This window comes from Lolium rigidum, chromosome 3 (assembly GCF_022539505.1).
Source record: "Lolium rigidum isolate FL_2022 chromosome 3, APGP_CSIRO_Lrig_0.1, whole genome shotgun sequence".
In the NCBI taxonomy this organism is placed as follows: Eukaryota; Viridiplantae; Streptophyta; class Magnoliopsida; order Poales; family Poaceae; genus Lolium; species Lolium rigidum.
The window spans coordinates 374325450-374348013 of NC_061510.1; the positions used below are offsets into that span (position 1 = coordinate 374325450).

The following is a 22564-nucleotide window of genomic DNA, read 5'->3' on the forward strand; positions in this document are numbered from 1 at the left end:
TGAACATCTGGTTCATCCCAGTTTGCACGTCGTTGGTCAGGTCCACATCGTTCAGGGTTGGGCTCTCTAGAATCCTAACAACCTGAAAGATGGTCCAAGAAGGTCCATGGTGAGATATGCACCGTAAAAATTTGTGGTTGCCAGCTTGTTATGGTGTTTTAGTCTGTACCTGCCCAATTTTGAGCCTCCTTGCAGCCGAGTGCCAGAACATCTTCACATCGGCAAAGTTATCGGCGAGCAAAGGGTCCACCACCTCCTCAAAATCATGTTCATCAACCGCGCGGGTGAGCAGCGGCCTCGACTGCGTTAAGAATTTGGATACATCATGTTGTCACAATTACTGATACAAATAACAAAGTGCCACTACTGCTATATCATCTTACCCACTCCACCAGGCTCTCATCATCGAGGGGACAGGACGAGTCCACAGGTTTCCGGCCGGTGATGAGCTCCAAGAGCACGGTGCCAGAGGAGAACACGTCCGATTAATTTCTCCATCAGCTTCCCTGTCGATGTGTGCTTCGGGGACAAATACCTACATTCAGCACAAATTCAGAGTTGACACTCATGTAAGTTCCCCATTTTCTTTCCCCTTGCTGAGATGAATGACCGTGCAACATGCCTATTTCAGAAGACAAAACCATTGATTCTCATGTAGCAAGCACTTTAGTGATTACACCAAAACATCAAATATTCCATTGAAAGGGTAAACACAATTCAGATCTCAGACCAAACAAAAATATGAATTGAAGTAGAACTTTTAGTCTTTTAGAATATATCAACTTAAGTAGTTCCGGCTGATACAAAAAAATTCCTAGTACAATGTGGAAGTAAGCTGCAGGTATGAAACAACAAACAAAACAACGTTGAGCAAATACACTCCATGTACGAATAAATAAACCACAATACTCATTTCTTTTCCCAAATTGGTGTCTCTAACTCTATAAAACTGAGCAAGATTAAAATGTAAAAATGCTATGTCACACAACAAAGGGCTCTTGCACTTCCACAGTTGACAAAATTGTGTGTCCAAAATCATAGTATAAATCAAATTTGTCAGACTTAACTATGCAAGGGTTGGCCCAGTTATACACTTATACAAATTTAAAACAATGGGATATCCTGAGAAAAGCAAACATTGGGAAGAGAAGGAGAAATAGAGAAATAATGTTACCGGGTGATACACGACCCCGTTAGCTTCCGTTGACCACTGGTGGTGAACTGGGGCGTGCGTGGAGGAGAGGTACATGCTCTGAACCATGAAACCTGCATTGTATAAACAAAAAATCAGAGAGCTACAGAAGCTTAATTTACCATATATTCACTGCATCAATGTAGCCGATATAGTAAGGTGCTTGTAGGTGTTGTGCTTGAATGCTAGCTCTATACATCTAGACAATATACCAAGATAGCTAGCTTGTATGTGCGTGAGTGCTACCGACATCAATCTAGCAGTCTAGCTTGTACGTGCAAGTTTCACAAGACAAAAGTATATCTCTCCCTTTTTTGAAGAAAAATGCTGCAGATTTTCTCCATTGCCTTTCTTACTATCTCACGAATTATGAAAACTCTCCAACCATAATATGCAGTATTAGTGAAATGGCAGTAGGTTGGGACTGCTTACCTTGGCACCCGCCCGTATCTTGACATGCTCTCAGTTCCGCGAGGAGACTGGGCGTGAGGGATACAGTTGTGCACACGGCCGCGGCATAGGAGATGCTGCAAGGACGTCGCGCATGGACAAATCCTGGTCAAGACGCCGACGAGGATGCGCGGTACATCGCGACCTGGCCGATGAGGTCGACCTCGCGTGGATTCAGACTGGCGAGGTGTAGGCGGGACTCCGGCTTGAGGAGGCTGGCGGAGGGAGCGCAGTGAGGGGCTGGAATCGCATCGCCAGTCCTAGGCCGCAGCGGAGGGAGCGTCACCCGGCGAGCTCGAGCTCCGCTTGATGGGCCGAAGACGCGAGGGGGGTGGGCGCGGGCTGGCCCTGCTCCATGGGATGGATGCGGGGAGAGACGGGGATCGACTTGGCGACGGTCGGCTGGCCAGGGGCAGGCGGAGGCCGGAGGCCGAAGCAGCCAGGTGCGGCGGCGGCGGAGGATGTGCGGGAGGAACCCTACGCTTCTGTTTCTATCACGGGGGAGGATGACGAGCTCAGGGTCGAGGGGCAAAGGGTTTCGGGTGCTGGTAGGTTTAACGATCTAGTAGCTGGGCTTCGGCCCAGTTAAGCCCATGCGGAACGACCGAACGACGAAGCGAACGACCAAAATCTTGACGTATTGGCTTGGCAGAATAAGGAACAGGTTGATTCTTTTTAAGTAGTGTAGATAAACTATATGATGCATGATCAATCTTACAAAGTATTTTATTCACCGCAGGAACCCAAATCAGGCCTAGAATTGGAAGGCAGCAGCTCAATGGAGCAGTCACTTACACTGAAGCAACTTAAGATAGTCGAAGTTAAATGTCATATTATTGATGAGCGGGTTCATAATATTTCAAAGATCTTGAGTTCCTGCAGCATCTCCCTTGCCAAGATTATCATCCAAAAGCTTTAATTAGTACGCACAGCTTCAGTGTATCCTGCTGTACTTAAATGAAAGCTAGCGATGAAAAACTGTCATAACAACCTTTTGATTAGTATCCGTGTTGCTTCTTTTGCCTACGAATCTGAACTAGCGCTGGTGGTGCATTATGTTTTTGCGATGGTTGGATCATTTTGTTGATCTCCACTGCTCTGCTCCTGTTCTTGAATTTTGTATGAGTAGTCTGCAAGAATCAAAATACAGGCTTGTCTGAAGTGTCTAACCTGTCGCAATTGGCTATTGAGTATTTCCTGTTGAGATCTCTTTCCTGTTTAAGCATTCCAGTTTATGGAACATGCGTATTGCTCAGATCAGTATAGTTGCGCATGTTCATTCTTTCCATTGACAACACCCATATACTAGTGGACTGGTTGCCATGCAGTATTTTATTTTTGCAAATACATGCCATGTAGCCAACTGTTAATTATCTGCGCTGCAGCAATGCACGCAGACTAGAAAACCTTCAAACTTGATGTTCATCTCTTGAATTTGAATGCCTTATTTTGCATGCATTGAAACAGAAACAACATGTGTATTGTAGGTCTTGCTGTAATATGTTTGGGATCATAAATTTTTTCATTTTCTTATACACAGTTAATACCTGCTGCTTGCTAGAAACGGGTTGCACGTGGGATGTGTATCGTATCGGAATGTCATATAATTGATGACCTGGTTCATTGTATTACGAAGATCTTGAGTTCCCCTTGCGGAAATTAATAAAAAAGCTTTAGTTTCACTGTATTCTGCTCTGTATTTATATGAAAGCAAACACTGAAAACCTGTCATAAGTTCGTTCCAAGGTAGAATTTCCATCACATTATAATAAACTTATTTTGTGTAAGTGGATCCAATTATTTGACAAAAGTATGTCCAGTTGTTTGATTGAATTTCTTTTCCCTCGTGTGGAACTTTGGATAAATGTGAGCAGCTGAGCCACCTTATATGGTTTATGTACTTAAAGTTATATCGTTTCTTTGTATGAACTTTTACAGCTACTATGATAAGCACCACACGTTGAGTTGTGAGTTGTATCATACTATGCTAGTACCACATATTGAGTTGTAATATAATGCAATAGTGACCGACCCATTTGTGTTGCTGGATTTGCTATGCAGTATGGTCATTTTTTTCTTCAATTTATTAATATTTATAGTAGCCCTAGGATCAAATAAATAGAAACTAATACCTCCATCCCAAGGCTTAAGGCCTATTTTTTCAGAAAGTCAAACTATGTTAAGTTTGACTAAGTTCTTATAAAAAATCATTAACATGCCAAATACAAAATTAATATTATTAGATAGATAATGAAACATATTTTCATGTGCTATCTACAAAATATCATATTTATTGATAGTTTATTCTAAAAGTTTGGTCAAACTTTACTTGCTTTGACTTTTTCAAAAAAATATAAGCCTTAAGCCTTGGGGTGGAGGTAGTACATGCTTTTAAAGATTTTATTGAGAGAAACTTTTTAAAGATTTATCAAAAAATAAAAAATATACTGCAACTTCTTATTGGGTCGCATTTGCTGCGGCCCATTAAGCCACCCTTTCAGTTTCAGGCGGCGTGGCGCTCGCTCACGCAGCGGGAGCAATCGGAGCTCCCGTTTATCACTGAGCAACAGAGGTACTGAGGTAGCCGTCCTCTTCGTCCGACCTCTCTTTTCCGCCGGCGCCCCGTGCCACAGTAAGCTGAGGTAGTGTCGTGGTGATGCACTGAGAAGCTCTGGTTCTCTCCCCGTTCTTTTTTTCCTCTTCCAAGGAAATCCTCGCACCACTCCTTACCCCTTGCGTGAACCCCATCTCTCTTTGTTGCTCCGCAGTATCGACACCCGATACCTGTTTGACGCAATGTCTCGCCGGTGCAAGACCACGAAAGCGTCGACGACGGGCTGCGAAGACCGCCTCAGCGCCCTCCCGGACGCCTTACTGCAGCACTTGCTCGGCTTCCTCGAGGCAGGGGAGGCCGTGCGGACGTGCGTGCTCGCCCGTCGCTGGCGCCACCTCTGGAGGCCCATCCCCCGCCTCCGCGTCACCGAAGTCGAGGCATTCCGGAGTGTCGAGAAGCTGAACTTCTTCGTGGACAAGCTGTTTCTCCTCCGTGACACCTGCTTCGTCCTCGACGAGTGTGAGCTCGATCTCCGTGGGCTCTTGCGGCTGGACGACGCCCTCGTCGACCTCTGGATCCGGCGCGTTCTGGCATGCCGTGTCCGGATTCTGCGGGTCCATATCTACACTAATGTGCCCACAAATCAGGGCGAGCCGCTCGTCAAACTGGTCGACCAGCCTCTCATTTCCCAGCACCTCGTGCGACTAGAGCTCGGCGGTGTCTAATTGGAAGAAAGATTTCTTGATTTCTCGAGCTGCCCGGCGTTGGAGGGTCTGAAGATCGCTGATTGTGTCCTCAGTACTGATAGGATTTCATCCCCCCAATCCTTGAAGCATCTTAGCATCATAGGCTGAAGATCGCTGATTGTGTCCTCAGTACGTCGAATAAAGTTTAAGCTGCTCTTAATGATTTGTACTTTGCACAGATTATATTCAAAAGAGATCTGCGATGCTGCCCTACATTTAGTAGGCTAAGATCTTTGTCACTCACTGACTGGTGTTTGGTTGCTGACTTTAAGATACTACTGCACTTTCTGCATCACACACCAGTTCTAGAGAAACTCACTCTTCAACTTTGTAAGGTATACATATGTTTACTAGTAATTATGATGTGTATTCCTTGATAAACTATGATGCATGCTAAATTTATAAAGTATTTTATTTGGTGCAGGAACCCAAATGGGACATAAAATTGAAAGCCAACAATTTTATGGAGCGATCACTTGCAATGAGGCAACTTAAGATAGTCGAAGTTAAATGTCATATTATTGATGACCGGGTTTATCGTCTTGCGAAGATCTTGAGTTCCTGCAGCATATCCCTTGCGGAAATTAATATAAAAAAGCTTTAGTAAGTACTGTTTCACTATATTCTGCTCTGTACTTATATGAAAGCAAGCAATGAAAACCTGTCATAAGTTCGTTCCAAGGTAGAATTTCCAGCACATTATGACAAACTTATTTTGTGTAAGAGGATCGTTTGCATGAAGCACAATTATTCGACAAAATTACTTCCAATTGTTTGATTGAGTTTCTTTTCCCTTGTGTGGCACTTTGGATAAATGTGAGCATATGAGCCACCTTATATGTTTTATGTACTTGAGTTATAGCGTTGCTTAGGATGTACTTTTACAACTACTATGATCAGCACCACATATTGAGTTCTGAGTGGTATCATAGGTACTATGCTAGTACCACGTATTGACTACGCAATGGTCACTTACCCATTTTCGTTGCTGGAGTATAGTTAAATTTTTTTCGATTTATTATATATTTATATTAGCCCTAAGATGTTGGCAGAATATTTATGTGCACATTTAGAAGCCAAAATCGCAAAACAATATTTTGCATTGTTTCTCAGCCAATTATTTACAGTTTTACACAGATGTAATCACTGCTATATTAGAATTCAATATGCCATTCAAAACATAGAGATATTGTAGTCTGTATGTAACTTTGGAAGAAGCATTATTGTATTCCAGTGGAAATCTGTCTATTAACTGTTTAGGTTATCGATAAAGATGTGTATGTAGCAATATAAAATTGCAGGCATTGTGTATTTTGTTCTTTTGATCTTCACACAAAACTGTAGTCTCGTAGGTACTACATTTTACTTTCCCTCTTCCACCTCTATTTTATCTGTTGCTCTTGATATAAAATTACAAGATTTTAATCTAAATACCGACAAAGAAAAAAGGAGCACAAGGCCATCATGATGCTTAGCGGAGGGGGCCAAGGATCCCAAGTTGATGTCTCTTGTCCGGTACTCCGGTTTACCATGTGGGTGGAAAAGTGATCGGAAGTAGCTTGTGCTGCACGAGCACTAGCTAGTAGCTACTTGGCGACGCCATAGTTACCGGGGCTAGGGTTTTCGCCAGAGTAACCGGTTTTCACGGGGAGACTGCAGATCATCTCCTGCTCCTTCTCGGCTGACGTCTGGAGGTTGGTGTCAGCTAGGTTCAACATCCCTGCCCCCCTGCCAGACTCCCCCTCCCTGGAAATTGGAAGGAGAGAAATAGCAGAATCTTCCACTCTATTACCGCCTCTCCTCACACAACAGTGGAAGCTGTCTTGGTCCTTGGATGAGATGGTGACTTGGAGGCTCGCCCCCCTCCCCTTGAGCTAGATCAGACTAGATGGCAGTGGCTAAATTCAGCTTCACTGTCACCTTTGTTCTTGGTTTTTTACCTTGTTGTTGGTTCGAACCCCCTTTCTTCTTAGTTTTAATCTTGTTTTTACTCCTCTTAATTAATGAAAGCAGCTCCGCTGCATTTCGTCAAAAGAAGGACCAAAAGTTGAGAGGACGCAAACAATGTTGAGCACCTAACTGATGCTATGCGTGCACAAAGATTTCGTTGGTAGGCAAGCTAGTGACCAAAAAATCATCTAAACTAGTGCAGATAACCGGAGTTTCCAAGCAATTAAATTACAATCTGACCTCACCCACACCCAAAAGAGAAACAAAAAATCATCGATGAGATGGGCACACCGCAGACACAGAAGGACGACAGAGTTACTTGAAGCCAAAGCAGGAGCATCCCTGGCCGATGTGGTCAGGGACGGCGGGAGTCATGCTCTTCCCCTTGGTGGTATCGATCTTCTCCAACAGCGCCACCACCTCGCTCATCTCCGGCCTGCGGTCGGGGTCAGCGTGCCAGCAGCGCGCCATGATCTCCGACAGCTCCTTGGGGCAGCACCGTGGGATGTCCGGCCTGATCCCCAGCTTCACCACGTGGTACGAGATGTCGGCGATGCTGTAGTTGGCGTACGCCAGCGTGCAGCAGTAGATCTCCCACAGCACCACGCCGAAGCTGTAGACATCACACTTGTGGTCGTAGGGGAGGCCCTCCAGCACCTCCGGGGCCATGTAACCGAGCGTGCCTGTCTGCCCCGTCATGTTGCATTCATCCTGAGCCTCCACACGGGCGACGCCGAAGTCAGCGATCTTCACAGTCTTCTTCCGGTCCAGAAGCATGTTTTCCGCCTTCACGTCACGGTGCACGATCTTCTTCGAGTGCAGGTAGCTCAGCCCCCTCGCCATGTCCAGGGCGAGCTGGACCACCTTCTTGTAGGGAAGTTTTTTGTCACGGTGCTGGAACAGGAGGGTCTTCAGGGTGCCGCCGTGCTGGTACTCCACCACCACAACGCAGCACCGCTGGCCTGGCGCTCCACCTCCGCCCTTCTTCGCCGGGACCTTCAGCTGGGATGTCCCCATCGATGCACCCACGAACTGCAAACACATACACAAGACAGCACCAAATAAACGACCGCAGTTCGTATTAATCATTTTTTACCCGCTAGTGATGTAGTAGTAATGTATAATCACGTACAGTACCTTGGTGACATTTGGGTGATCAAGCTTCTGCCAGACAGCCACCTCCTTCTCGAAGGCTTCCCGGTGCTTTGTCTCCTGACCTTCCTGACCCCAGTCCAACACCTTCACTGCATCATACGAAATAAAATGAGCAAACGTAATGCATATGTAAAAAAATTCGTCTTGTCAACCTGTTGATACATAGTATCAGTACTTTTTTAGACAAAAGATTATAAACATAGTAACAGTATTTAGCTTAGTTGCTGTGTCAGTCATAATTGAACCAGGCCTAGGGCATCATGATCAAGTTAGGTAGAGAAACAGAGAAATAAATACCTCCAACCAATGCTGAAATCACTAAAATTTGCCAAATCAAATTCCTACATGCCCCAGCCACCGTCTTGGGTGCCCGAGGCCTTGTCTCAAACCCCAGCTAGTAGTAGTAGCAACATAAAAACTGTGAAACAAGATTCATCTATTCATATATATATTCTTTCCACTCCAAAAGACACTATGATTCAACAGATTGTTTAGGAGTTAGGAGTAGTATGTTTAAATGTTTGTGAGCTACATGGACTCTTTGATCTGTATTCTGTCAACATTTTATAGAAAAACATTGTGGGAATATTATTGTAGTTTTACTACGGTGTAATCAGACATCATATTAGTTCTTTGCGGTTTAAAGGAATGATGTTGCAATTCTATATTTTATTATTTTTTGGAATCATGCAAATCAACGAGGACCTATAAACATTATTGGTTCCCACAACAGATACAATATAAGAAATATGAAAAAGGTTCTTATGATCCAATGGCTTCTAATGTGTCTTATCCATGTTCTATGGCTAGCTTTGCGTACTGGTTTTGAAAGCAAAAAATAAATAAAGTGTGTTAAGAAAAATACTCCATCCCTCCAGTAATATAAGATAGGAAATAATGTTATTAGCCCGGTGTAACTACTACTCTAATCCACGTTGTTATGAAGAGTATTTTCATCCCAAAATTATCCACAAGTCAATGCCTTGGTCACCGTGAACGGAAAAGTAAACCTAAAAATGGAACATAAGAAGTATATTTTTTAATATATTTGAAGCCTATGGATTGAAATAACAACTGCCACATAGCCGCCAAGTCATAAGGACAAAAAGGTCCCCACCAAAAATTTCTGCCGTTTCATCATTCACATGACAAAAATGGCATCCGACCATATTTACTGACATTATCTTTCTTATCACCTTCTGATTTGGATGCATATAGGTCGGTACATAAAACTTACTCACACATGGACTCATGTCTAGGCAGCGACATAAAAGGTACATGGAATATGTCAGGCTATTGATCTCTCTATCCCACCAACTTATATATCCGCCTCATCCTCCAGCACCACCAACTACCGCTATATTAGCAGCTCCATGTGCCACGATCTCCTTAATATATCCTCCTACATCTCAAACCTTCGGCCTCTGGCATAGCTACTTGTAGACTGTGGTGCCATCCGACCACAAGCATAAGCTACAACCCGGTAAAAATGTTCAACCTATTTAGCACGACTTTGTTCAAATTGGATGACGACGTCTTAGAATGTGTCTAATAAAACTTTCTGTTTTTTACTTTTGAATATTGGCCTATAAGACCTTATTTTGATCTATCAAATTAGATCTGTAGATCTGTATGAGGAACACCTCTATATAGCTTCATAATAGTTTCATAAGTTTGCGACAACATATTCAATAACGATCAATGCGGCACGTCTAAAACGTGTCCAAGCATAAAACGTTATGTTGAACACATCAAGTATTATCGCCGTGCTTGACTTTCAAGCTCAATTGCCAATACTGATGGTTTGGTAAGCCAATATTTTGCAATATCAAACTCGTCAACATTTGACAAGCTTGGCTAGTAATTGGCAAGTTGACAGCTATTGCCATGCCAAACTTTGGCGAAACGACTTTTATTCTGTACTAATTGTCTCAACTGGTTGGGGAGAGACAGACAACGTGCAATGGGCGTGGCAATGATGTGACCTCGCCCAATCAAATCATTAGCCAAAAGAAGCTGGTTCCCTACTAAATTTATCATGGGTTGGCAAGACGACCTTCCATCGGTAAAAAAGAGAATCGCATGGCGCGGATGGCAAAGCATAATTCATCTGGAACGGATACCAGCGCATAATTCATCTTGGACAGATATACAGAATTTCGTACAGAATTAGATAACATATACAGCTGAGGTGCCGCGGTTGTGGTTTTACTGACCTGCAACGTCTTCGCCGTCGTAGGTGCCGCGGTAGACGACCCCGAAGGTGCCGCTGGCGACCTGCTTGTCGATGTCGAGCTTGGCGAGGTCGATCTCCCACTCGAGGAGCTCCCCCGGCGAGGCGCCGCGCTGGTGATCCAGCCACACCCTGGAGCGCGACTTCTCCAGCTGCTCGTCCAGCTTGGTGAGGTCGAGCGTGTCCGCCCTGACGTAGCCCTCGCCGTCGGCGGCCTTCATGTCGCCGCTGCCGAAGCTGCGGCTGCCGCTGGCCCCGGCGCCGCTGCTGCTGCCGGTCGTCGTCGTCAGGGAATTCATCCGATCGACCGATCAGCCGATCGTGTGTGAAGAAGTACTCTTCCTCAACTCCGATTCCCTCACTTTGTGGCAAAGAACTCTGTTTTCTCGCTAAAACCAAATCTCAGAGGAGAAACGCGCGGCCGCGATGCATCTGCAGCGGAAATATCGGGAGGAGATAGGCCGGATCGCCCTATATCCATCCATGGGATATATACGAGGAATTCAAGCCCGCATGACGCCCGATCGCCTTGGAATGTGATGTAATATGATGCTCAGCCGACCAAGAGAAAAAACCAGATGCAAACAAAGAACCGGAAACAACAAAGGAATCAAACACGCGAGTGGGGCAAGAAAACGACGTAAGAGGAAGAAATCAACCAGACGAGATGGAAAAGGGGAAAACGACTTCTTCTTCGAAGGAAGATCTAGCTACTAGCCGAAACGAAAAGACGAAGAAGGAGGAGGAGGCTAATTGGATTAGCCTCTCCTCTTAGATCAGACGACGAGGAAACCTTACGCTAAACAGAACCGGCCAGCCCGCTTTTGAGATCTCTATTTTTAGGGTGGAAAGCGCGTCGATGGTAGTTAATTGGGGGAATGTTTCCTTTTCTCTTTTGGAGGCGAATAATCAGCGGATGGCTGACCTGAAGAGGGAAAGATAGAGACAGAGTCAGAGGGGAGGAAGATGAGGCAAAACAGGAGATGTCAGTTTACCTGTTGCCAACAATTCAGGAGGAGGCTGGCCGTTGACTCTTGCTTAATTTTTGGAAACACGGTTGTGCGCCAAGGTGCACGGCCCGGTTTCCCAAGATTCTATCGCCCTGCTTGCTTGTGCTTTTTTTTAGGTGATGGCGTGATTATGCTGCTCTGTCCTCCATAGGTGGCGTGACGTGACAGGCGCGCAAAATTGTTTGATGATCTTCGGCGCAGAAATACTAGAGAAAATATAAATTTGTTACGTATGATATTCCACATGACAGACAAGCCTAAAATTCTCTGGTTTCATGACCGTGTTAAGGTATACCACATAGGCTTTCGAAAAAGAAAAAAAAAGAAGGTATACCACATAGGCTGTCACAAGTCATAGTTAGATGCTGGGAGGTTGGTCGTGTCGTTGTCCATAGGGATCAAAACCTAGCTGAAGCTTTGTTGTCTCACATAGTAAGCGTGCACGTGCAACGCACGTTCCATACTTATAAAGGCATTTAAATGCGTCTCGAAATACATGATCCATACACCTAGTTACATAAAATGCATAATTAAATAAATGTATTATAATAGTTACATAAATACTTAGAAAACATGAACCAAGCAACAACGTCTATTATGCTTCTTTCATAAAAGTCCATCTACGTATGTCATCTATAATGCTTCGTTCCATGGCTGGGATATTGTTTAGAGCCTCATTCCCCTCGTACTTCAAAATGTGAACCACAAATTGCCTCCTCATTTCAATATCATCCTACATACGGGTTATACAAACTTATTATAAAAAAAATTGATAGTATCACTTATAAAAATTCGCATGTTGTAAATACTTACCATGGGTATTGGAAAATGGAGCACTCCATCATACCAAGAGTGCATAAAATTGAAAACCAAATAACACGATGAGAACCATCGCATGTTTGAAATGTTAAATTGTGCGTTGAATTATTAAAGATTGTAATGCATTGACAAGATCCATACCCGTTAGAGTTTGTCGGAACAACGGGAACTTTGCATCCCCATTTGAATATGTCCTCGTTGAATGCAGGTGTTTGCATGTCGAAGTGAATGGTTTAGATTTTTTACCATAGTTTTAAAAATATTTTTGCCCATACTCGAGTATTGGAAGAGGGTCTAAAATAGTGACAACTTTTTTGTTTTTATCCAAGACGAATAATTCGAAATAGCCCAAAAGTATCGCAAGGCAATAAAATCTGCAAGGATGCATATAATTTGAAATGTATTAATAATTAGGACTCAAACAAACTCATCGTTAGTAACGTTTAATTAAAAACTTACCATATTGCATTCTGAGATATGGTACTCATTGCTATCAGTGCCAACATTCAAACAAATGTGACAACTTAGTAATGATCCAACTTTTCATTGCGCCTTGGATCTCGTGCATATTGGGACATCCACTAAAAAATAATAAGACATATTAGTAGAATGAAAAAAATGTAATATGTGATAATAGTAACTTACACAAAAGTTCAGATCCATGTAATGAACGGAATATCTCTAACAAGCTTGGATGTCATGGCATGCTAGTATCCGCACAGCCATGTTTATAGCAATTTGCTTCCATATATTCATCCACCTTCAATATGTTCCTTATCTGTCTTAGAGTTAATCTAATTGGATAAGGATTAGAGCTCCCATTCGGTACGTTGCGAAAGAGAAATTTTGTGAAGTACAATTACAAACATGTAACACAAAATAAACTTAGAGAAAAAGGATGCTTACTCCAATGACTCGGACATCATCAACCATGCTAATGCGTAAGCAAAGTTCATCTATTAAGTCAGAGTTTGTTGGTTTGAAAGACGGTGGAAGGCCCAATGATAGTGATAGAGGCTCCACTTCGATGATTCCATTAAGTTGGCCTTTGTTGGATCGAGGGGCGGTAAAAGCACCAATGACGGTGACACGAGCTTAACTTTTGATGATGAGTTTGATAATTTTGTTTTTTTAGGTGGATCATCCGGAATCATACAATCGATGGGATCCGTGTTGTCGTCCTCATCAAGGGACAAATCTCGACTTTCTTGATGTCATCATTGTTCAATTCCAGAATCGACCAATATTACCGCCAATTTTGTCCTAAAATTTATCATGTGTTCCTAGCAAGTAGTAGATCAGAATTAGCTTCTAAAAATAAGAATAATAATAATACAATATTTAACGCAACGATACCAAGTGGAAATACACCTGGTAAAAAATGTCAGACAAAATATTTCATGTCCGAGTATTCCATGAAATTTAACCTCCACAATCCACACGATGACCTGCAAGATTAGATAAACATATATTTTTAGCATACTCAATATAAACATTACCATGGGCTTAATACAAAAATTAGTTGGTAGTAAAAGGACACTTATCAGAAAAAAAGTTAATACTAAATGTTTCAAGGACCAGAAAAAATCAACAAAGCATGGATATAATAAAATGTCCATGAAATAAATAAAATAAAAAACACCCGGCCACACTCCCAATTCACCATCCCTTTCCCTCAAAAGAAAAAAAATCCCCATCCCTAACCTCTTCCCCTCACTCACATCCCTGCACGCCTCCATTTCTCCGTGGCTCCTTCCTCCCCTGTCTCCATATCTCCACCTCCCCGGCTCGACCCCCGCGCGCCTCCTTCCTCCCCGGCAAGGCCCCCACCGCTCGCCCCGCCCGCCCAATTCGCGTGCCGCCGGAGCCCGGGCCGACGGAGACGGCCGACCCCCTGCCGCCGGCCGCCGCGCCGCCGATGAGATGGTGGCCGCCGCCGCGCGTGCCATGCGGCGCACCGACGGCCGCTGTGACCACCGGTAGGCCCCCCGACCCCTCCTCCCGGAATCCATGCTCGGTTTCTGCTCCTTAGCCTGGCGTTTTATTTTTTGGTTCTGTTCCTCGTGCGCGCACGTCGCTGGACTGCGTGAGCTCGTGCAGGTCACAACTCCTGGAAGCGGGGCGCGGCGGAGGTGGGAGGCCCTGACGAACGCACGTCATCCTCCTCCCGACTCCCAGGAACAAGTGATGCCGGCGAGGATGCTCCGCTCGTGCGGATTGGCTGTGTCACAAGCCTCTCTCGAGCGGCCCAAGTCGCGGCTTGCTGTGTCGAAGCCCCTCTCCACCTCGCTCAGGACTGGTAATTTTTTGTACCCTATGTTCAGCTTGATTTCTGATGTTACGCTGTCAGTCAGTGGCGGAGCTAGACACCCAACAAAGGAGGGGCCAATTGCCGAAATTGAAAATTTTGTAACCATAGAACAAAGGAGTTTCTTCAAATCTTCACTACCGGAGGCATTAGTTAAAAATGGTTCTGTTCAGGAGTAAAATAAAATGGTTCAATTGATGCTCTAATCCAACCATATCTTGGTTCCATCTTATTTCCTAACTTCAGGTTCATCAGTCGAATTAGGACCTTCTGCATCTCCTCTTTTTCTTTTGTATAATATAATTCTATGGTTGATGGTTTAATCTTGAACACACGCTTCCTAATCAGACTAATGATTTGTAAACAAGATAAGGAAGATAAACTCGTGTTTGGCTGTTTGCATTGATGCTCCAGCTTCATAACTTACAAGAAATTGCCAACCGTGAAGGGGATAGCTACAGACTTGTGTTTAAGCTGAACCAACGTGGTGAAGGGGATTGAGAAATATGATGCTAGGAGATGGGGATTTTGGGGTAGGCATATGCAAAGCGTCCACATTTTGTTTCTGTCAACAAGTAGATTATCCTCTAAACTACAGCACACACCTATTATATGACATATTAGTACATCCATAAAAGTCTATGGACCTGAATTTGAATTTTCAAGTTTAGGGGCTGAAAGCGATATATCTGGAATTAAAAAACCTACGGTGTACTTCTGTCCTAATAGGTAGTACTACATATTATTATGAAAGGTTTTCATAAAAAAAAATGGTATGTGAAAACAATCTTCTATTTCCCATCTGATGCAAAAAGTGAGCTAGGAGGTGTACCCATCTGTCTGTAGGCTTCTCTTAATACACTCTTCTATTTTCCATGTTTTGATGTTTAGGTCCTTCCATTTATCAGATCTTAGTTCCATGCACGTCAATGCATATGTGAAAACATTTTCCAGTCCTTGTAGCTGTTGCAAGGATAAATGACAAAGTATTAGCATCAGAAGTGAAGAATAACAGAAAATAGTGTTATGAAAAGATGGGGGTAGTGGGACTAATTGCTAACCATAGCCGCGAGATCTTTGCGGTGCATTCCACTGTCCTAGCGAGTCGAGCACCTGGATACATCTTAATCTGGCATTTACAACTGCTACGTACCAATGAATGTCATCAACGTTTATTGGAATGAATATCTGAATAAAATTGTTCTGTTAGTTTAGGTCCCATATAGAGAAAATATTCATCCTCCATTGAATTGGCATAGTAATATGTAGGAAACTGCTACTAACCATATCATGCTTCAAATAAGTTTTGACTCTTTTTGACTACTCATGGTGGTGGGTCATCCCCTAGACAGCTACCAGTCTTTATCAACTTAGAGATGCATGCATTCTCTAAGAACACACTTCCACCTGACCTTACCTGTAGATGTTCTGACCTTCAGTTAGATTAAAAACAGAAGAAAGATTTAGTTTTTGATTTTAGCGGAACCGACAAATTAAAAATCAGTTATTCTTACTTTGATCGCAGTTTGATGGTGTAGACTGATTGTCGAGAACACGCAAATTTTTTAGACCTGCGCTGGATGAATTGAAACATATATATAAGATCTAGTAGTAAGCATATGAATAGGAAATTTAAAAAAAAATAATATTTTCATTCATACCTTGTGTTGAATCAGAAGGTCTGTTGAGTTACATTTGTTATGTCACTTCAAAGAAGCCCGAGCCATTAATCCTGTCATAATAAGCTCATGAACATGATATACAGTAGATGCAGCAAGCATATGGATAGTAAAGTTGTTTAAAAATGTTGTTGTCGTCTATATCTTTTGTTGTTTCAGAACCGCGGTTGAGTACGGTTCTTGTATCGCCTAAAGCAGGCCGAACCATCACTCCTGTCAAAATAAGTTCATGATCAATTAACTACGAACCACACAGTAACTACACTGGTTTAGCTAGGTACATGCGTTCATCTCTGTCTGTCTGATCAACGATTGTAAGCTACTCCCTGATTAATTGGAAGCAGGCCTGCAAGGTGTAGAGAAGACTACTGATTGCGCAATACTCGGGCCTTATATGGAGTAACTGGTGCTTTATTTTTGATAATCTCAACAGGGCATCAACACTCACGATAAGAATTGTATGCTGATCCTTGCAGATGTGTACTGGGTTTGAACCATTATTCAACTCTCCGTATTGGGTGAACATATACTGTTTATAAATATATCAAGAGTTGAAGCTATCAAGTTACATTTTCTTTCTGATTGTATTGCTACAGTTTGTGCTTGTCTAATAAAAGGCATTGACAGGTGGGTGTGCCTGTTTACCGATCAAGGAACAGAGGCCAACCTACAGAAATAACCAAGAATGCAGTGGAAGAGGAAAATAAATGATATTGATGGTGAATGTAGTGGATACTGCTGGAAGATTGCAGGTCAGCCTTGTCTTTGTTTCCTTCCAAATGACATCCTAAAATTGGAAAAGGGAAACCATTTTACAGTGTTTTCACTTTGCTTATTCTTGAGCTCCAGTACTTCTAATGTGTTGCTCTCACTTCAGTACCAATTCAGTATACATTATAACTTCTGTCAGATATGTTTGAAAGATTTTACTGGAATGAGCCATTAGTCCTGTCAGAATAAGCTCATGAACAAAGTTACATGATATACAGTAGATGCAGCAATACTTCTCTCAGATATATTGGAAACATTTTACTGGAAAAGATTTTGTATGTGATGTCAATTATTTAATTCTGTTCTCATACCATATGTGTTGTTTATTTCAGAATACTACACATTGGACGTCAGAAATCAACAAAAAGAGTGAGATTATGAAATACCTTCAGATAAAGTGGTCAAATGTGATTGTCTATTTGCAGCATCGCCGAGGGATTGGTATCTCCAGGATCTATTAACCAGATTGGATATGTAATATAGATGAGGAGAATGAGGTTGTATTAGGCCTAAGAATTATGTATTGATTAGTGCGAAACCTGAATTTTCGTTTTGCATCTTCTGGGTGCGGTCGTGGTCTGGACTTGGCGATGCAGGGTTGTCGCGGCAGGGATGTGTTGATGTGTGGAGGCTCGGCGTGCTGGACGATCTCCTGCAGGTGGCTGTGTGTGCCGTCGTGGTATGCAGTCGTCGTCTGGACCTGCGTGATGCAGGTTTGGCACGGCTGGGATGCGATGATGTGTGGATCTGGCGTGGGAGGATGGTCTGGTGTAGTCTGTTTGAGGTAGGAGATTATGGGTAAGTTAAGTTTGTTCCGGAATTGGTGGCTGGAGATTATGCGTTTGAGGTAGGAGATTATGGGTAAGTTAAGTTTGTTCCGGATTTGGTGGCTGATTTTTTGTCTTACGGGTGGGAAAGTAAGGGTGTGACGGGTGGGGAGATGAAACAAATCTGGAGTGTTAAATTGATCCTAACGGATGGCTGAGATGTAGTTTTCCAACGGCACTTCGTGCCTTTATAAGTAGTAGAGACTAAGGCGAAATATTTCCATCGGAAGACAACATTCTCTTCGATAGTGAGGAGCTTGAGGCGATTTTGTCAATTTTAAAGCTACGTGACTTCGATCTTGACTAGAGTGTGTATAAGGGTGATTTGCTGGCGTGTTTGATCTACATTGTACTTGAAGTTTCTAAAATAAAAAAGTTGCATCATCCTCGTGATCCGAAGAACGAGCCGGAGGATAGGACCGGTCATACTCCAAACTTAGGTTGTGTTTGGATTATGGTAATAATTACATTTAGGTGAATCATATCACATATTTTGCTATCTAGAGTCAACTTGGCTAATATTGGCTCAATATTTTTTACTTTGCATATGGCTTAATATTTTTATACTGCATCACGTATGACTATGCAAAGTAAAGAGATATGCATGTTTTAGTGTGGAATATATTCATTTGTTAAATATGGTGATTTTTGTTTCGATTTACTATAGGTGTTGGTAGAGCTTCTCCCTGATTGTGGCCCCAATCCCTCTATTTTCTAGGGGCTCACCATATATACTTACTCACCACTCTATATATAGAGAGCACACACTCCCACACCTATCGTAAATTTCTTGGTGGTCTGAACTTTGAGCTCACACCTGCGCCAACAACCTCGTGCCATGGACCCCTCTACCGAAAACATGGGGCCCATCGTCCTCCCACCATCAAAACTAACGCTTGGCCCTTTTCACCGCATCCTAGAACCACCTTGCGGACTTTCCAAGGCTTTCACACCCAACTAGGACAAAATCACATCGAAACGAGGTCGGTGCCATCGTGCTTGAGGTGCCTAACATCGCCTCCCTATGTGTCGTCACCATGTTCCCTATCACCAAGGATCCATGTCGCGAAAGATGGTCGCTTGGAAGACAACAACATGCAGTGATGAGGGTTGGATGACATCGCGTAGCCTCTAAGGCGACTCTAATCACCTCCACTGATCTCCACCCGACCGCTACGATATCTGAAGTTGACGTCCCCATAGTGGACATCCATGAGGTGCTCGACTCCATGCCACAAGGTTGTATTCCTTATTCTATTCTTTCAATTAATCTTATGAATTATAATTATGATTTTTTCCATTGCTAGTTGAATGCATTTGTAAATGTTTGGGGAGAAATATTGTAGTTTAATTTATAGTTGTGTCTACGATCTATTGATGATTTATGGTTGGTATCTACTCTTATGTCACACGATGAAACGACACCATGGTCATATATAGATGCCATCTTTTTCTCCTAATACCAAATGATAAATATAGATGACAATGTGATTGAGGTTGAACCTCACAAAGAAAAGGAGATGCTCAAGATGGCAAGTAGACCAGAAGATGATGAGGACCTCATAGCATGCAAGAGGGTGCGAGTCCCGATGCGGATGTGAGTAATGAACAAACCCATATCACTTATCGGATGCACATACATGATCAATATCATATAACCAATACAGATTCGTTGGTTCGATTGAGTTCACATGGTCATGCAGCGGTGCACTGGATGAGTGACGTGAGATATGATATGAACAAACCCATATCACTTACCGGATGCACATACATGATCATTGATCATATAACCAATAAGTGTGGATTCAGTTGGTTCAATGAATTCACTCTCGGGTCATGGATGGTGCAATTAAACGATGTTGCAAGCAAATGGGGAAGCCGGTTTGTTTGACCAAGTAGGGTGCAGAGTATCCGAGTAGTATGGCATAGAAAGATCATGTAAGCGTGCACTACACCATTGTTAATATCATACTTAATTGTTATGGAATATTTCAAGTATGTGATCCTTTTCACATATCAACTATTGCAAATGAGTTGTACAAGAAAAAGTATGAGAAAGGAAAATATCTTTGTCATGTTACTATGATGAATATTGCTCCAACATAAGACGAGAATAAGTTCAACCAAAGATGATAAAGTAAATAAATTCCTCCTCTCCACGGATTGATGAAGTGTAAGATGTTGATTTTGATGATGATGACGTACATAAATACTACATCAAGTTGTTTTACAATCTCTATGGACTAATGTTTGCATTGAGTAATATTTTTAGGATTTGTCGGATCATTTATTGGCATCAAGATTGCAAGTTAGAGAAGAAGTGAAGTGCAAATTTAAGATGAGCCATATCGAAGAGATCATATGCTTGAAACTTGCCATCTATATGGTGATCATAGATATGTGACGATATGCCAAAGAAGAGTCTCTCTCGTAGTGCGGCATGGGGGAGTAATTCGCAAGACTTCACAAAACAAGTGCAATCAAGAAAGGCGTTCCATCTTGAAGCGGTCAAGATCTTCATGATCTAGCTCAAGTGAAACATGTTCAAGGTTAATGTTTGGTCTTGATAAGTTTTATTTCTCATCGGTCTCGTAGTGTCACTTCCGTCTCATTATTTGGTCTTGAATTAATTCCAGTGTACCACCATAACACTTCTCATAACACTGGAATGACTATGATACTGCGTTGAAAGTATTTTGATACCATTAGAACTGTTCCAGACACTTCACTTAACCACATACCATATTTAGAAACACTCACAACATATTGCTAGATTTGAAGCGTGTGTTCACGGAGTTCTGGTATGTAGGGGTTTGTGTATACAAAAAAAATACCTAACACGATCACCCAAGATCTATCTATGTGGCAGACATAAACGCGGGGAGTGAACTTCATATTCAAGACTCTGTAATGTAGTGGATGAAGAACTTGAGCTTGGCTTCAAAGTCCGTCCAATGAGCTCAGGGCTCCACCTCGTTGAGAGTGTTGCAGAAGACTCGACGGGCAGAGATTCCCCAAGTTAATGGAGTTTCGAAGGAATCTACGTACACCACTTTTTCTTCTTATATATTCCTATAGGGTCGAACACATACCAATCTGCAATGGTTCACGTGTTCATGCTCTCCGTTCGAGTAGGACTTCGCCATCGCGGTGAAATCACGAAAGGTGAATATCTTAGATGAAAGCGTTCACGGAGAACCTCTGCACATGAGGGAGAGACTCTATGCGGGAGAGGATCATAGGAGAGAGCCAACCAAAGGGCTATTGTGTTTTGTTTTGAGAGATTGGAGTGGTTCCTCTTTTATATAGGGGTACATAAGGGCACATCCAGGCTCTAGGGGCAACCCTAGGTCGCCCACCTGCCCTCCATCGACCTCCCACTAACCTAGGTCTACCCTAGGTCGGTTTGTCACGTTGGGATGCTCTTGACAGCCTCCGCAGTAGGCCCCTTCGATGGGGCGCCTGCTAATGGGCCTCACGAAGAGGCCCATGCGAGCATCCCTAGAGGGCAATGTAACATCCTCAGGTTTAGATGCTAGAAAAGTGAGAATACATATGTGTGCATTGCGATTCATGCATATAAAATTGGAAATTTTCGCACTCAAATAAAGCTTGCTAAAACCTTGTTTGATCTATGGTTAGATCAAATGAGATTAGCCTTATTACAACAACACGTAAGTGAAGATCAGATCTTCTAAATGATCATAAAATGGTATTCCTTGCAAGAACATATGAATACTATTTAGTTATCCAGATAATCAAAATAGAACTTAGAAACTATTCTTGACTTATCTTTCCCATGTCTCTAACATATCCATGTTCCTACCATGATCTTCATGGTATATGTTCAACTTTATTCTTGAACTCATGTCAAGGACATTCACCATTTTTCCAAATTCTTCTGCAGATGATCATTCCATCATTGTCTATCCAAATCTTTTTAAACCTTAGAGAAGGAGGTGACTATTCATATATCCGGATGCTCACATCAACATTTATTGAGTAGAACCAATATTTAACCAAGTCCTTTTGGAGTGGGAGAGGTCATTGATGCAACCCATAGCCATGTGAATCCCATAAAGTATAAGAGGGGAGATATATATATACTAGTTGTTCAAGCCAACACTTGATCTTGGCGGTGAGAGCCATATTTCATTAGTGATACTTTAGGGAAGCCCCACTACCATGTATCATAGGAAATTTGGCAATGATCATCAACCCTAAGAACTAGAGGTAAGGAAACTAATGGGACATAAGTGGATCAGTGCTTAATGCATGATTATGTTTTGGAGATAAAGGAGATCGAATAAATTAAACCCTTGATGGGAAGGAGTATCATCCATCACATGAAGTAAAAGGGAAATTCTGCAGGCGGCCCAGCTCATGTAGTAGAAAAGCCATTAAATTCCATCAAGACCTGCTTAGCCAAGAACCTAGGCCAACCATAGTAATGTTTTGTGCATTCATCATCTAGTAATGGTGAGGAAGAGCAAACCCTAACATATCCTTGAAGGGAATATACTAGAGAGGCAATAATAAATGGTTATTATCTTATTCCATGTTTATAATAGATGTTTATTTCTGTTCTAGAATTGTATTAACTGAGCTGTTAATACATGTGTGTTAATAAACAAGCAAGGGTTCCTGCTAAGAGCACTACAACCTAATTTAGCTCGCTCATGATTAAGCAGATGATTCAAGGTTTCGATCATGAACATTGGATGTTGTTGATAACGAAGATCGTGTAATTAGAAGAATGATCTGTGATGAGCACTCCCAGAGCGGGTATATCGTACGATCAAGTTCATAAAGTTTACGTTGCTATCATCGAAACACATACGAAGTAGATTTATTCCTTAGACAATGAGAT

The 22564-nt window shown here is 42.6% G+C and overlaps 1 protein-coding gene and 1 long non-coding RNA gene across 2 annotated transcripts; both read right to left on the reverse strand.

Moving 5' to 3' along the window:
- Positions 1-7065: 7065 nt before the first annotated feature.
- LOC124704318 (serine/threonine-protein kinase STY13-like) lies at positions 7066-11354 on the reverse strand. The gene is made up of 4 exons (XM_047236570.1): positions 11276-11354; positions 10264-11205; positions 8030-8136; positions 7066-7924 (listed from the first exon to the last, which is right to left on the reverse strand). The coding sequence occupies exons 2-4, from the start codon at positions 10577-10579 to the stop codon at positions 7208-7210; spliced, it is 1140 nt and encodes a 379-aa protein (XP_047092526.1). The 5' UTR covers positions 10580-11205; positions 11276-11354; the 3' UTR covers positions 7066-7207.
- A 2135-nt stretch (positions 11355-13489) lies between these two features.
- Positions 13490-15512, reverse strand: LOC124700567. The gene is made up of 3 exons (XR_007001773.1): positions 15479-15512; positions 15250-15380; positions 13490-13557 (listed from the first exon to the last, which is right to left on the reverse strand). It is a non-coding gene; the product is annotated as an uncharacterized LOC124700567 (long non-coding RNA).
- Positions 15513-22564: the final 7052 nt, after the last annotated feature.